General features: G+C 36.7%; 1 protein-coding gene across 1 annotated transcript in view; it reads right to left on the bottom strand.

The window, feature by feature from the left end:
- Positions 1-230: 230 nt before the first annotated feature.
- KPNA3 (karyopherin subunit alpha 3) overlaps positions 231-16,685 on the bottom strand; it is a 90,765-nt gene continuing 74,310 nt past the window's right edge. The window contains exons 12-18 of the mRNA XM_060287909.2: positions 7,649-7,780; positions 6,592-6,720; positions 4,273-4,377; positions 4,103-4,174; positions 3,781-3,943; positions 1,663-1,757; positions 231-1,258 (exon numbers count right to left, since the gene is read on the bottom strand). Of these exons, the coding sequence (XP_060143892.1) occupies positions 1,160-1,258; positions 1,663-1,757; positions 3,781-3,943; positions 4,103-4,174; positions 4,273-4,377; positions 6,592-6,720; positions 7,649-7,780 (795 nt within the window). The 3' untranslated portion in view covers positions 231-1,159. The remainder of the gene's footprint in view (positions 1,259-1,662; positions 1,758-3,780; positions 3,944-4,102; positions 4,175-4,272; positions 4,378-6,591; positions 6,721-7,648; positions 7,781-16,685) is intronic.

The raw sequence follows: 16,685 nt of genomic DNA, 5'->3' as shown, positions 1-16,685 counted from the left end.
ATCTGAATGAACTTTCCAATAATCAACGAATGAAGTTTTATGATACTTCTAAATAGTTGTTGTTTTGTTGCCAACCACATTATCAAAAGCACTGGTTACTAAGAAAAAATATTTTAAGACTAAATTACAGTAAACATGAAAGCTCCACAGTTTAAACCCAATATAAATCAACCATACCCAATTATCAATTTAAAACGAAAAATATTAACTCCTGAAAGCTGAAAGCAAGATTTTCTTTTTTAATATCACCAATGGGTACTTTAGAATTTTGTGTTTTTGTTTTTATTTATTTTTTTCTTTATAGTCAGGGACTCTTGCTTTCAACTTAAACAGAAGTTCAAGTCCGTAACAGGTTGCAGCTCAGGTAAAATACCATGCACAGCATTTGATTACTTCAAAACAGCAGGAACACACAGGCTGAAGTGAGTGGTCAAATAGGGCTTGCTGTTCTCAAAAATTAGGTATAATGGCGAAAGCATTACCATCCATAGCTAAAGTTCTTCCTCCAACCCTGGCTTCTGAGGCAGATAATAAACACATCAATTACTGGTAGATGAAGTACAGTTTTTTAAAACTTATCTGTTTAATCAATAACCAAGTTTCTTTTTTTTAAGTTACTTTTTGTTTGTGTCAGTTCCACCAATGAAAATCATTTGGCTTGTACTTTAAAATCTATTCTTCCACATAAAGAGTATGAAAATATGTTTGTGGAGGACAATGATGGAGGCTCAGATCAGACTGCACCTCTTTAAAGTCTTCCAACATGTGTATGTGTCATACCAAAGTGTCTTGATCCATAGCGCACCATTTTCCAAAGGAATATCAAGTGGGCAGCTGACATGCCACCACTACAGAATATTCTAAACTGGAGACTGCGGTTGTCAGCGTGTGGCACCAGGGAACAGGGAAAAATAGGGTAGTTGAGATTGTTAAGGAGAATTCTAAAACAGTTTAGGAAATCATGCATATGCATTTACAGTCCATGTGGATAGTGACTTTTGGCAACTGCAAAGTGACTGAGACATGGCTTGCTTTAGAAGCATCAAAACAAAGAGGCATGTATGTTTTGGAGCCTTTTGTACTTGTTGTTCTTGTCATTTGGTAGCCATCTGGTGGTGCTTCATATTGAATGTGGGAAAGATGCTGCACTCAATTGAACTTAAAAATTAAATTCTTTTGTTTGAAGGTTGGCTGTTGGGTCAAAGTTGTAAGTACCTCCTTGTGTTGCTTCAGGAATGAGGCTAGGATCTTCATCAATCTATAATAAACAAGAAAAAAAATCTTTATTATGTTAAGATACTACACATTACAGTGTAAGCGGAATTGATTTACTTCTTAGGAGAGAATTCCATATGAATGTTTTTGTCACCTAAAAAATATTTTAAGTAAATCAACAATGTTATTAAGAAATCTAACAATTAAAAATTGAACACACATTTAAAAATTGCCCCATACTTTAGTTCCTGTATCTGTAGATTTACTCTACCTATCTGAACATACATCATTTCTATAATTACCATTTCTTCCCATTTAACAAACCACAAAAGCAACAAGGTGACAGAAATACAGTATAAATTTAGTCATGGAAAACTCTTAGAAAACTTACTTTATGTATAGATTTTAATGTACACGTAGACATATCATACTTTAATACATACTTACATCATCACCAGAGAAATACTGATCTATGATTTCAAATGCTAATTTATATATGTCTTCATTTTCATGCTGCTGTAAAACTTCAATTTTCTCCAAACCTGATAAAAATAAAAGTCAAAATAATTAGGTACATACTAATAAAAACTGTGCTCATTGTAATCATGGAAAATCCTAAAGAACTCTGAACACCCTCCCACCACCCTCCAAAGATGACAGTTCATCTAAAATACAGATAAAACCCTGAGCTGCTCTGGTTAGAGGGCCAGCATCCCACTAATTTCTTCCTCTTTCGAAGCCCTAGAGGTATCCTGGTCCCTGAGGCAGGCAGCTTAAAAAACACCTAAATACCCCATTTGACAGATGAGGAAGCTGTGGCACAGAGATGTAAAGGGATTTATTTCAGGTTACATGGCAAGTTAGTGACAGAACTAGAATCAAGATCTCTGCCACCACCCTGCCCCAGGACTCCTTTAATATAAACATACTGTTGCATACAGTAATTTTTATCCTTCTCTTTGTTTTCCAAATGTTACTTAATGATTGATATAAATATAAGATAAAGCTTTAAATTTTGAAGTAAAATTTTTTTTTTTTTGGCTGCATCATGGGGCATGTGGAACTTCCCCAACCAGGGATCGAACCCATGACCCTTGCAGTGGAAGCACAGTGTCTTAACCACTGGACCACCAGGGAAGTCCCTGAAATAATTTCTTAAAAAAAAAAAAAGAATGAACAGGGTGCTTACGTCCTATAGCTACAGTGAATCTGGGAAATATTTTTTCAGAAAAGTAACTATAGAATGCCTTTATTTATTTTCCCAATATATTTACTCCATGTATCATGTACATGTCTATTAAATCCTTAGTAATAAATATTCTTCCTTGAAATGTCTTTTTAGCTAAGTTATTTTGAAATAGTTTCAGTTTTTATATAGTAATATTCAAACCAGAAAAATGGGAAAATAGGTGTCAAAGATAATGGATGTGGAGTACCTTATAAAATCATAAAATGCTAAGTAAATACGTATCCTAATTATAAGTATTTATCTCATAGACAGAAGCAACTATCTTGATAAAAAGCTGGAGTAACAAGCTCAAACTCTCTGGGTTAAGTTGTTCTGAACCAGACTACAATGTTCATTTCAAATTATTTAAAAAGTAAAACATCTTAAAACAAAATAAACAGTGAATTAACAGTAGTACAGTAAGAAAATCTGGCTTTTAATTATGCTCCTATCACTAACTACTTCCCTGACCACGGACAAAACTCCTTAACATCTCCAGAATATTTTCTTCTTGTTATTAAGAAAATACTTCCAGTCTGAACATTCTATGATGCTATCACATTTGTTTTCTCTTAAAAAAATAAACTCGGTAGTATAATCGAACAAATTAGTCAACGAAACGTATAAAATAAAACATGACATTAAGATAAGTTAATTTAAGGTTTGAGCAATTTAGTACACATTGAACAGGCACCTTTAAAAACAGAATTTTAAAATATATGCTTCATATGTCATTACCAGAGAAAATAATTATATAGTATTTCAAATCACAGTTCTTTCTTATTAAAATTTCAAAGTAATTTCTGTAGTAATAACCCTAGCATGGAGTTCTAGCAATCATAAGACTGAAACAAAATATCTAGATGACTGTGAAATCACTGACCTTTTCCATAACCTATTCCAATATATGGAACAGTATTTCACAAAGTGAGGTCCACAGAATCACATGATAATAGGTGTAACATGAAAACAAGTGTTTTACTGTCAAGGAGTTTGAGAAATGCCGAATTAAACAAAGCCTGTAAGTTTCTCTATTATAGCGGTTTTCAGAGCTTTTAATTTGCTCTTATGCAATATGACTTCAGGAGGAGTATTTGTGTTTCCTGAAAAGCATTGTCAATCTCTAGGAATGTTATGGCGTAACTTTCACAACCGGTTGTTTTCTGGAAAATCTTCTTGGACTACTAATATAGCAAACAAAGAATAGCAACATCCTCGGATGATGTTAATATTAATAGCAATATATCCTAAGTTTTCTTTCTAATTAGCTGTCTGTAAAGGAACTAATGTTTCAGAGTTCCAGTGCTCAACTATTTTTCTTTAATCAACCCTCTTACCTCCGCATTCTTCTATTATTTCAGCTATTGTGCTTGCTTCATCACCAGCCATTATCAGAATGTTTTTCAGACCATCTAGAACCACCTGAACAACTTGAGAATCTTTTACTGACAGTAAATTACAGAATGGTGGTATTACATTCTGCTGTACAAGGTACTCAACCTAGACAACAGAAGAGAAGAGATACTCTTATTTATATAATTATCTTTTCCCCCAAAAGAACACAGTACGGGGCTAATAAACAATCAACAACTCCTAAACCTAAGAGAGTAGTATGCTTTCCAGTATTAACAACTAGTAACAGTTTTTTTCCAAACTCACTTGATCTTTTCTGCCACTTATCGTTAAGTTGCTAATTGCCCAAGCAGCTTCTTTTTGTGTTCCAAAGTCCCCCTGAAGGTTAAAAAAGAAATGTTAAAATGAATTTTTTGGTCAAACAGTCTTGGTTATAATATATTAACAGACACGATGAACTCATAACAATGACTGACCTTGGCAAGTTGATGAATAATCATAGGGATCAATCCAGCATCTATTACAGCTTGAACTTGTTGCTGGTTGCCTGCTGTAATGTTGGAAAGGAACCACACTGCTTCCTATAATTGAACAAAATAAAGGGCAACTTTATTTGAAAAACTGTATCTTTAATGTGTTTATATTTTTATTTTAATATAGTTTATATATACAGTAACAAGTCACCTCAGCTGCATTAAGGGAAACACACCTAAGAGTGATTAGGTTATATAGAATCTCCCATTTTTAAACATATAAGGAAACTTCTATCCACAATATCTGGACCCATTAACCTAGCATAACCTTCAATAATATAGATACCTAGGACTATACAGGAGGCACTATTTTAGACAATGGTGATACGGCGGTGAAAAAAAACAGACAAAAGACTTTACTCGTGGATCTTGTATTTTTTGTGCATGAGCTTCCTCTAAAAGACGGATGATAGAAATAAATAGAAGACGGACTTTCCTAATAGTTTGTGTTAAAACTACTTCTAAGAAAGGTGAATTGTTTTATTGTAAAAAATATTTACTTGCAGGGACTTCCCTGGTGGTCCAGTGGTAAAGAATCTGCCTTCCAATGCAGGGGACGTGGGTCCGATCCCTGGTCTGGGAAGATCCCAAATGCCATGGGGCAGTAACTAAGCCCACACACCACAACTACTGAGCTTGCGCGCCTCAACAAGAGAGCACGCGTGCCACAAAACTATAGAGCCCACATGCTCTGGAGTCCGCACGCCACAACTAGACAGAGAAAACCCGCACGCCACAACTAGAGAGAAGCCAGAGCGCCCCAACGGAAGATCCCGCATGCCTCAACAAAGATCTCACGTGCCACAACTAACACCCAGTGCAGCCAAAAATATAAAGAAAATAATTTAAAAAAATTTTACTTGCAAGATATATTTACAACTTAAGCTTCTAACTAGTCTAGGATGGTCTATATAACAAATTTTATTGTAACCTTAAATGATTTATGTCACAAACAAATAGGTTTATTATAAGTTTAGTGTCAAATGTGTATCTTCTTCCTCCTCTACAATGAAAAGATTGTAGGAGAGTACCCTGGTGGCCTAGTGATTAGGATTCAGTGCTTTCACTGCCGTGGCCTGGGTTCAATCCCTGGTCAGGAAACTCAGATTCCACATACCACAACTGGGACCCGGAGCAGACAAAATGAATGAATGAATGAATGAATGAATAAATAAATATTAAAAAAGAATCCAACTGTCAAATTATAGTCATGCAACTATATAAATATAATTATGACAAAGAAGAAATCAGTTTTGTTAGTTTGAGGGATAGTGGCATTTCAGGCAGATAAAACTGTATTAAATTAAATGCAAATCAAAATCACGAGACCCCACTTCACAGTACTGGGTGGCTATAATAATAATTAAAAAAAGGAACTGGATCTCTTATAACATTTTTTGTAGGAATGTAAAATGGTGCAGCTCCTATGGAAAAGAGCGTGGTGGTTCCTCAAAAACTTGAACATGCAATTACCCTATGACTTGACAATTCTACTCATAGATATATACCCAAAGGAACTAAAAGCAGGGACTCAAACCAATGTTCCTAGCAGCATTACTATTCATAGTAGCCAAAAGGTAGAAACAATCCAAGTATCCATCAACAAATGGACGAATAAACAAAATATGGTATATAGGCACAATGGAGTATTTATTCAGCCATAAAAAGGAATGAAGTTTTGATACATGCTCCAACATGGATGAACCTTGAAAACATGCAATATGAAATAAGCCAGACATGAAGACTGAAGTACTTAAGCACATATTTATCAGTAAGATTGTATCTTAAGCTTAAAATCTTTTTTTAAAAAAAACCAATTTTAATGATCCTTTAATTTAGGCACTGCAGTTTTTCGTTCAATCTCATTTCATAGGGAGATTAAACTATGATCTATTTGTTTATAAAACACACCAGCAAAAAAAAAAAAAAAAAAAAAAAATACCGGCCACCCAATGGAAAATTTCATATGTACTCTCACCTAGTGGCTACTAATTTGCTACTGCTCAATCTATTGAAATAAAAACATTGGTTAATATACAAATAATTTTATTCTGTGATGATCATGACAGCACTTAATAGCAAGCAATTAACAACGGAAACAAAATAACTGCAGAGGTGATTTGAAATAATTCTCATCTTTAACTAGAGTGGTTTTGAAGAGAATCACAAGCAAACAGGAATAGAAACAGAAACAAGAAGGCAGTCAAAATTGAGATATACAAAAAGAAAGAAATGCACTTACAAGGCTGTTATACGCCTTACCTTATTTATCTTCTCTTTTGGGTGTGATAAGAGATTTGGGAAGTGTGACAGGACATCACAGTTGAGAACAACCTGGGTCTGCTCGTCGGTACCTGTCACTATGTTGCCAACCGCTCTGAGTGCTGCTGTCTGGGGTGGGGATAAAATGTTTTCTATAAATTTGTTTATGATGAAACTGATAATATGCTTTTTATAATCCTGAGAAAATGTAAAAATGCGAAGGGTGAATGATTAAAATTTACTGCATTCTTACACAAATCATTTCACTGAACTGGAAAGTAGTTTTGAACTTTAAACAATAGTTTTATGAAAACTGGAACTATATAGAAAAATTGTGTGGAAAATAGTTGGAAAAATATTAAAATAAAAATTATAAAGGTCCTTCTTTAACAGCTATTTTTACCTATTAGTAAATTGGTACCACAGATTTTAATAAAGGCCTCTAACGGGCACACATTTGTATCTAGAAAGTCACTTTGGCAGAAGTGGGATGAATAGATCTATCAGCCATGTACCCCTAATTAGAGTGAGGAGAAACGAGAGGGAGAGGAGAAAATGCAGTTTGGAAGCTTTTGCAATTATCCAGAGGAAAGAAAATAAATCTTGAACTAAATCAGTGGCTCTAGATACAAGGAGAAAACAGATTTGAAAGCTATATAATAAGGATTGACAGGGTTTTGTAATGGAGGGGAGACAAGAGGAGGAATATCAAGGTTTCTAGCTTGGACTATGCTGTCCACTGAAAGGGGATATAGAAAGAGGAACAGATTTGTGGGAGAAGATGGTATGTTCACTTCTGTCTGGTTGAAATGACAATGGAGTTCTTAGAGGATATGTCTAAGGACGCAAGGACAATTGGCTACATGAGTCTGCAACTCAGCAAAGAATCCGGTTGAGATGAAGATTTAGAAATCAACAAAAGCAGATTCAGTAAAATAGCACGAGAAATACTGAAGAAATGTGCATATAGACAGAACTGAAGCCTGGTTGTACAAGTTAACTGGTTATAGCAAATACAAACTTTACACAAGTAAGAAAAAATGTTTTAAGTACTTACTTGAACTTTCACTTCCTGGTGGCTCAGAAGGGGCACAAGAAATGGCACAACCCCTGAATCAATAACCATCTGTATCTGCTCATTACCTCCATCTGTCAGGTATGACAGTGCCCAAACAGTATCCACAAGAATCTTCAGGAAATAAAAAAGAATTACCATTTAATGTATTTGTTTGAATGTTTGAGATACATAATACACTTATGGAATGGTGACATAAAAAGTAACTGAATTTTTTTAGCTTGGTAGCAAAAATATCTGCTAAGCTGATACATCTACTACGTAGTAGATAAAACTCTCTCAATGGCTATCTCAGGCCACTCTTCACAAAAGTGAGACAAAGAAGTCTGGGACAACTTCTACCCCAACTTCCATATCTATCTATTAGGTAGATAAATTTAAAAATAGGCAGAAAAGTAATTCTCCCTGCCCCCACAAACTAAATACCCAATAATCACAAGGAAACACTTTATACATAGAATGAGACCAATATATCACGCTGCTTCCAGTTTAGAAGAGCCCAAAGAGATCATTTATCCATATTAGTAGTTTTTGAACATGTTTAGCAACGTAATTTTTCAGACTATTAAAGTAAACATAAAAGAAATGACTTGGCATTTTAACTTTGGGGAAAAAAATAATTATTTGTAAATCTCTTGAAAAATGTCCCAATTGAAGAGCATACAGTATCAACCTTGCCTTACACCCATCTAATTTTGCAAATAATAAAAAAACAAAAATCAGGCTCAGGTTTGTTGACTCATTCAAAGTCAAAGAGCTTATATGTAGTTTTCCTTGGTGTCTTCACAGAGGAATGTAAGCACAGGCCTGATCTCATGTGAAATCCAGAGATGTTTCCTATTAGAATATTCAAATTAAAGACATTTGTTGCTCTAAAATAACAGCAGCCACCTGAATTCAAATCTCTCCATGTAACCTTCAGAAAAGTATATGGATTAACAAGAGCAAATAAAACCACACATAGCCTGCACCTTCAACATTACTAGGAGTCTGAGAATGCTACAAATTTCAAATTACCTGTAAGAAGAGAAAAAACTAAATTCTACCTTTTGTCTGGACCTCCTGCCCTAAGGCTATGTGAGACTTCAGAGAAGAGCAGTGAAGAGCTTAAAGGTAACATATCCTAGTAAAACGACTCCACTTTAGTGGGGCAGAGACCATGTGGCTCAAAAAGCCTACAAGATTTACTATCTGTCTTCTACAGAAAAATCTGCTGACACCTTTACCAGAAGATGAGCTTCATTCAACTAAGAGATAACCGAAGAAATATTTCACTGTAGATCAAAAACTAACACAAATGTGAGGATAAGAGTGGAAGAATAATTTAAATGTTATATGTTCCAGAAAAATTGAAATATTGCACTTGACAAATGGGAGGACAGAAGGTATGCCTGAGAACTCCATCCATGTACCATCCTACCCCCACAAGGAAAGCCTCCTTGCTGGAAGGTGTCTACAGATGCTGTGTGTGTGAGTGAAGCTTGTCTACTACCAAGTCTGGCAGTAACAGGTAGCAAGATTTAAACAGAAATCAGAGTCTCATAACATAACACTCAAAATGCAGGCTACAGCTGAAAATAACTCATAATATCAAGAACCAGGATCACCTCAACTGAGAAACGAAAAGAAAGTCAACAGATGCCAACACTGAGATGACGCAGATATTGGAATTATCTGACAGGATTTTAAAGTAACTGTCATTAAAATACTTCAGCACACAATTATGAACACATTTGAAACAAATGAAATATAGTAAGTCTCAGCAAAGAAATAGGAAAAATAAAGAAGAACCAAATGGATTTTAAAACTAATAAACTCAGTAACCAAAATTTAAAACTCACTGGAAGGACTCAATAGTAGAAGGGAAAGAAAAAACAAAATCAACTAACTCAAAGACAGATCAATACAAATCATCCAATTGGGTGAGAAAAAAAAAGACTGCAAAGAATGAACAGAGCTTTAGGGAATTGTAGGATGATAACAAAAGATATAATAACATTTATGTCAGTAGAGTCCCAGAAAGAGAGGTGAAGCTGAAAAAAATATCTGAAGAAATAATGATGGAAAACTTCCCAAAATGGGCAAAAGACACAAACCTAGATTCAAAAATGGGAGAATGAGGTGAGAGAAAAGAGAAAATAGAAATAAGCTCATCACTTGCTGTATGGGTAAAGATAGGAGTCAAAAAATACCATTTAAACCTATCAAAACAGACAATAAAAAAACAAAAGGCATTATAAAGGGTATAAGTATAAAGGTAACATTAGAACAAAAACAAACATTCCTAAATACCAAAAGAAATTTTTAAAAGAGAGAAGAAAGAACACTAAGTAGAAAATAAAACACACAGAAATTATAACACAAAATAACAGGACAGAATTGAAACCAAACATATCAAACAATATGAAACAGGCTTAACTCACCTGTAACAATAAAAAGATTTTCAAATTGGCTCCTAAAACAAAACCCAATTCTATGTTGTATACAAGAGACACACCTAAAACAGTCATTTAAAAAGGCTAAAAGTAAAAGGACAAGCAAAGGTACACCAAGTAAATGATAACAAAGCAGAGACTACAATCCTGTTAGCAGACCAGTAGAATTCATTCTACAAAGTATTACAAAGAATAAAGAAGGCTACTTTGTAAAGCTATATCTCACAATTTATAATGAATATGTAACTGTTAAAAACATCTATTCACCAAGTAACCCTGTAAATACCACTACAAAGGAGAAAATAAAAAGACGCAAGAAAAAAATAAAAATATACTGAAAAAAGATTTTTCATACACTGTTGTCAGTATGAGAAGTCAAGTAGATAAAAAGTGAGGATACAGATTTTATAAATATACATCAAAATTTAAACCTGATAACAGATAATAAACTTGCAAATGGAGCACAAAAATATTATTAGGTCCAAAGAAAACATCAATTACATAAAGCAGAAATATTATAAAACTATTACAAGGCAATAAAATTAGATATTAATAAATACCAAAATACCACATGGAAATTTAAGAGCCTTATATTAAACAACTCTTGGATTAAAAAAAAAAAACAAAACAGAAAAAAATTTTCTAGAAAATTATAATGAAAACACCACGTATCAGAATCTATGGGATTTACCTAAAGCAGTGTTCAAAGGCAAGTTCATAGCCTTAAAAATGTATACAACAGAACTTAAAAGAATGAAAATAGATCACAAATAAAAAGCTAGAGAAAGAACAGAGCAGGGACTTCCCTGGTGGCACAGTGCAGGGGACATGGGTTCAAGCCCTGGGCTGGAAAGATCCCACATGCCACAGAACAACTAAGCCCGTGCACCACAACAACTGAGACTGAGCCCTAGAGCCCCCGAGCCACAGCTACTGAGCCTGCAAGCCACAACTACTGAGGCCCGTGTGCCTAGAGACCGTGCTCCACAACAAGAGAATTCACTGCAATGAGAAGCCCACGCACCACAAGGAAGAGTAGCCCCCCTCACTGCAACTAGAGAAAGCCCATGCGCAGCAATGAAGACCCAACGCAGCCAAAAATAAATAAATTAAAAAAAAAGAACAGAGCAAACCAAAAGAAAGCAAAAAGAAACAGTAAGTACAAACGTAGAAAGTAATGAAGTAAAGAACAGAAAAACCACAGATCTAATTAAAAATCAGAATCCTAGTTCTTTGAAAAAATTGAAAAAAAGTCCTAGTTAATTTAATTAGAGAAGTGGTAGGAGGAGCACAAGTGTACAAAATAAGAAATAATGAAGAAAATAACTCTTGAAACAGTAAATTAAAACAAAAAAATCATAAAGAGATTACTTTGCATACTTAAATGCAAGCAAAATTGAAAACCTAGATGAAATGAATAATTTCCTAGGACAGTAGTTTACAAAAAACTAACCTCACTAGAAATTGAGAGCTTAAACAAGCCAATTTCAATAGCAAAAATAGAGAAAATTATCAGGGAACTAATCACACAAGTATCAAGACCCAAAAGGTTTCAAGAGGGAAACTACCAAATCTTCAAAGATCAGATAGACCTCAGGCTATATAAATTGTTCCAGAGCATAGAAAACGAATGAAGCATAATGTTAATACCTAAACTTTTAAAATGCAATAAAAATACAATATTAATACCGAATAAAGATAGCATAAAAAAACTGTAGACCAGTATCTCTTATGTGAATAGAGATGTAAAAATTCTGAATAAAATATTAGTGAAAAGGATCCCATACTACATTAAGAAAATAATATATGATAATCAAGTGAGACTTCTCAAGGAATGCAAGGATGTTTCAATTTTAGGAATATCAATGTATGTCATATTAATAGACTTACGGAGAAAATCATATAATCCTCTCCATAGACACTGAAAAATTCCAACACGCATTCTTGATGTCAACACTCAAAATGGGATTTTATGGATATTTCCTTAACATAATAAAACATCTATAGGGCTTCCCTGGTGGCGCAGTGGTTGAGAGTTTGCCTGCCAATGCAGGGGACGCGGGTTCATGCCCCAGTCCAGGAGGATCCCACATGCCGCAGAGTGGCTGGGCCCGTGAGCCATGGCCGCTGGGCCTGCGCGTCCGGAGCCTGTGCTCCGAAGCGGAAGAGGCCACAGCAGTGAGAGGCCCGCGTACCGCAAAAAACAAAAACAAAAACAAACCATCTATAACTCAGGAAAAAAATCTAGATTCAACAAAAGGAATGACTGATAAATCTGATTACATAAAAAGGAGAAAACTGCATGGCAAAATATATCAAAGCCAAAGGACAAATTAGGAAAATATTTGACTATATATATATATATATATATATATCATAAATAAAGAGTTAATGTCCTTAATACACAAAGAGCTCTTAAAAGCCAAGGAAAAGAGATCAAAAATCTGATGGAAAATGAGCAATAAAGATGAACAGGCTATTTGCAAAGATGTAAAAATGGTTCTTCAACATATGAAATCAAGGTCAACTTCACTCACAACAAGTGAAACACATACTAAAAATGAGATACAGGGCTTCCCTGGTGGCGCAGTGGTTGAGAGTCCGCCTGCCGATGCAGGGGACATGGGTTTGTGCCCCGGTCTGGGAAGATCCCACATGCCGTGGAGCGGCTGGGCCCGTGAGCCATGGCCGCTGAGCCTGCACATCCGGAGCCTGTGCTCCGCAACGGGAGAGGCCACAACAGTGAGAGAGGCCCACGTACCGCAAAAAAAAAAAAGAGATACAGTTTCTCATAGAGTGGCAAAAATTTTAAAATGACAACACATGGACAAGGCCATGAAGAAAGTCACTTTTGTATGTTGCTGCTGGGAATGCAAATGGCACGGCCCCTAAGGCAGGGAATTTGGCAGTGTATAACAAAAATTATAATGCATTCACTCTTTGACCTAGCAATCTGCTTCTAGGAATTTACCCTGAAATATTATCTCCAGTAATATGAAAACACACAGGATTACTGCCCGCTACATTATTCATATTTGCAAAATTCAAGAAATGGTCTAAATGCCTACCCAAAATAGTGTGTTTGAATAAACCATAGCCACAAAATGGAATACTGTGCAGAACAATACTTGGTTGCCTTGGCCTGTGATGTTTTAGGAAGCTGCTAAATGAAAGGTAACATTTTTCCATTATAGCTCCCTACTATTAGCAGAAAACCATTCTTTTCTAATATACAGTAGCCTAGAAAAATGAAATATTTAAGATTTCTAAGCTCAGATCAATTAATGGTTTTTGGTTAGATCTTCATGACACCACCTCAAAGGCTGGGGGAAAGTAAGCTATAGCTAGGTCTCAGGCCCCCCTGAAGCTGTAAAGACTCTTCTAGTCTCTCTTTAATTTTGTTTTATAATATATTGGGCCTTCACCGAAAATCTCGTTTTAAAAATGCTTTAAAACTTTGAAATTCACAGCACAAGATTATCAGGCTATTCTAGTTTTTTCTATTTTCATCAGTTTGCTTTCCTCATCTCCATAATCAGGCTAACAGCTGCTCAATGTCTCTGACATTTGTAATTTTACCTTTTGCTGCCTTTTCCCATCTGAGCTGCTTCTGCTATTTTACACCTCCTCCAATATTCTTTTTTCTTGGTTTTTCCCTTTTTCTGGATTTCTATGGTAAAATGCCTGGCTTTTACAGTCACTAATAGTCAATGAGTGTACTCTTTTCCTTCCAGCTAATAGTCAGATTAATCATGTGCCAATGAAGTCTTTGGCAATCCTGAGCTACTTTATTTTTCACTATGTCTGTTTTTCTGGGCTAGAAACATTTAAAATTTTTTTACTTCAGCAATATTTCATGTACTTGAAGACTGCTAGAAAGCTGATCTCTAGACACACAGTATGAGACACATATATACACGGAAAAGATAGGCAACTCAAAGGATCAATGTATTGAACAAACTTCTTGAAAACTGGTATCTTATGAACCAAAGGAAAATCTCTAGCAATCCAAAGTCTCCAAAGAATAATATAGTCAGCTCAAAGAGCTTTACCAATTTTTACCACCTCCAGTAAATATGCTAACAAATAATGTCCTGTTAGGCAGGCACCCTTACCGAAAACTGCTATTAACATGTACACCATTTCCTAGTAGGTGTCTGTAGAATGTCTATGGAATGTTAACATCACACATGCTTTAGAGACAACTAGAGCTGAACCAAGTTAAAACTGTATACTTATCCTTATATGCAGTAAAGGGTAACTGAGTAACGCTCAGGGTGCTCAAATCCTATACATTCCAAAGAAAGGACTGGTCCTTGATCAGCTCCTTCAAGATAACCTCTGAGCCCTGGGATTATCCTGCTTAATAACATTGCATTCCTGAGACCCTGGGCCACACTGTATCAGTCTGACTCCTGGGAGGGGATAGAGACTGAGTAGTTAAGGTCAGTCAGCCTATGTGACTGACTCCCCAGTAAAAACCCTGGACACATCAAAGTTCAGGAGCTTCCTGGTTGGTAATACTTGATATGTGTCGCCACACATGGTTGATGGGAGAATAAAGCATTGTCCTTACCAATCTACTGGGAAAGGACAACTGGAAACTTGCACCTGGGTCCTCCTAAACTCTGCCCTATGTACCTTTTTAGCCTTTGTTGATTTTAATCTTGTGAAATGGTAAGAAATATACTAGTCTCTGCCCCCAGTTTCTAGCACAGGGCTCTAAAACCTTATAAATTCCTAAGTGATAAGAACATTAAGAGCATCTCTTGTTCCAATATCTGGTCTTTGACCCCATCCTTGACACCCCTGTAATGTCCTAAGCAATATGAGCACTAGGAGCATCTCTTGCTCTAATGAGGTAACTCTGGACGGCCTCCTGGAGGGCTCCTGGACGAAGGCTGGTCACCGGAAAGACCGAGCCATGATTAGAAGCCTGGAAATTTCAGCCCTGCTCCTCACTCTTCAGAGAGTGGAGAGGGGCTAGAAGCAGAGTTAACAACCGATCATGCCTACCTTTGGAAACCTCCATAAAATCCCAACAGTAGGGGGTTTGGAAAGCTTCCTGGCTGGCGAACACACCCACACCAGGAGGCTGACATACCCCAACTTCACGGGGATAGGACCCTCCCAGATCCCGCCCTATGTATCTCTTCATCTGGCTGTTCATCTGTATCTTTTATCATATCCTTTAACGAACTAGTAAATGTAACTGTTTCCCTGAGTTCTTTAAGCTGCTCTAGCAAATTAATAGAACCCAAGGAAGGGGTCTTTGAAACCTCTAATCTATAGCTGGGTGGTCAGAAGCACAGGGCTTGTGACTTTGTGATTGGCATCTGAAGTGTGCCTGTGGGCTGGGGGAAGAGGTGGCCATCACATGGGACTGAGTCCTTAACCTGTGGGATCTGACACTATTTCTGGGTAGTGTTGGAACTGAATTAAATTGTAGGACACCTAGTGGGTCACAGAGACTTGCTTGTTGTTGTGGGGAACCCTCCCGCCCAGCCCTGCTCAACACATTTGGTGACAAGAAGTATGAGCAGTGAAGTGTTCTGTACAAGTAGTGAAGGAGACACATAGGAGAGATATGCACCGTAGGGAAGAACTGGGTTTTTCCCTACACAGGAAGGAAAAGACTGAGTTTTCCCTAGACAAATCAGTACCCTTTTGCTATAAATTACAAGCATGAGTGTAAAAGCTTCTCAGTGATTCCTTCTAGCCAATCACTGAGCCTGAAGGTGGTCTCGGGGACCCCTGACATATCATCAAGTGTCACTAGCCATCAAGTCTCAGCACATAACCAATCTGCTACAACTGATTAACTTCATTTGTAACAGCAGTAGATTTGTATCAAAAGTTAGATAATACTCAAAATTATCTGTGCATGTCAAGCCATGGATGAACAACTTCAAAAAGGACAGGAAAACCAAATGCTACAGAATCACTGCAATTGCACCTTAACTTTTCTAAGAAGCACAATAACTAGAAAGCAAATGAACACAGACTGACCTGAATCAGTCCAGATTTCTTCTCTAGTCCTCGGGGGTCAATATTTAGTGATTCTTCTAATGTCACAAAGGCATACGAATGTCCATAAACCACCTAATTCTCTCCACACCCTAACGCAGCTTCTCCAGCAGTCTCACTAGTGACTGTCTCATAAATGAAGTCTGTCCTGTTTTTTTTTTTTTGCGGTACACGGGCCTCTCACTGCCGTGGCCTCTTCCGTTGCGGAGCACAGGCTCCGGACGCACAGGCTCAGCGGCCATGGCTCACGGGCCCAGCTGCTCCGTGGCATGTGGGATCTTCCCGAACCGGGCCACGAACCCATGTCCCCTGCATCGGCAGGCGGACTCTCAACCACTGCGCCACCAGGGAAGCCCATGTCCTGCTGTTTTATACCTCTCCTTGCTGCTATTCTTCTTTTCTGTTGTGTCCTACCCTAAGACCCAAGTTAGATATTTGGGTACTATCCCTGACTCCTCTCTTCTCTCACCACCCATATCAAAACCAGCAAATTTATCATCTAAACATTTCTACAGTCCTCCCTTGTCTTTTTATTGCTAATGTCTAAGCTCTGGTTC

Source organism: Globicephala melas, chromosome 18 (assembly GCF_963455315.2).
Source record: "Globicephala melas chromosome 18, mGloMel1.2, whole genome shotgun sequence".
Lineage (NCBI taxonomy): Eukaryota > Metazoa > Chordata > Mammalia > Artiodactyla > Delphinidae > Globicephala > Globicephala melas.
The sequence above is the reverse complement of the archived record's forward strand: the minus strand, read 5'-3'. Positions and strand labels throughout refer to the sequence as shown.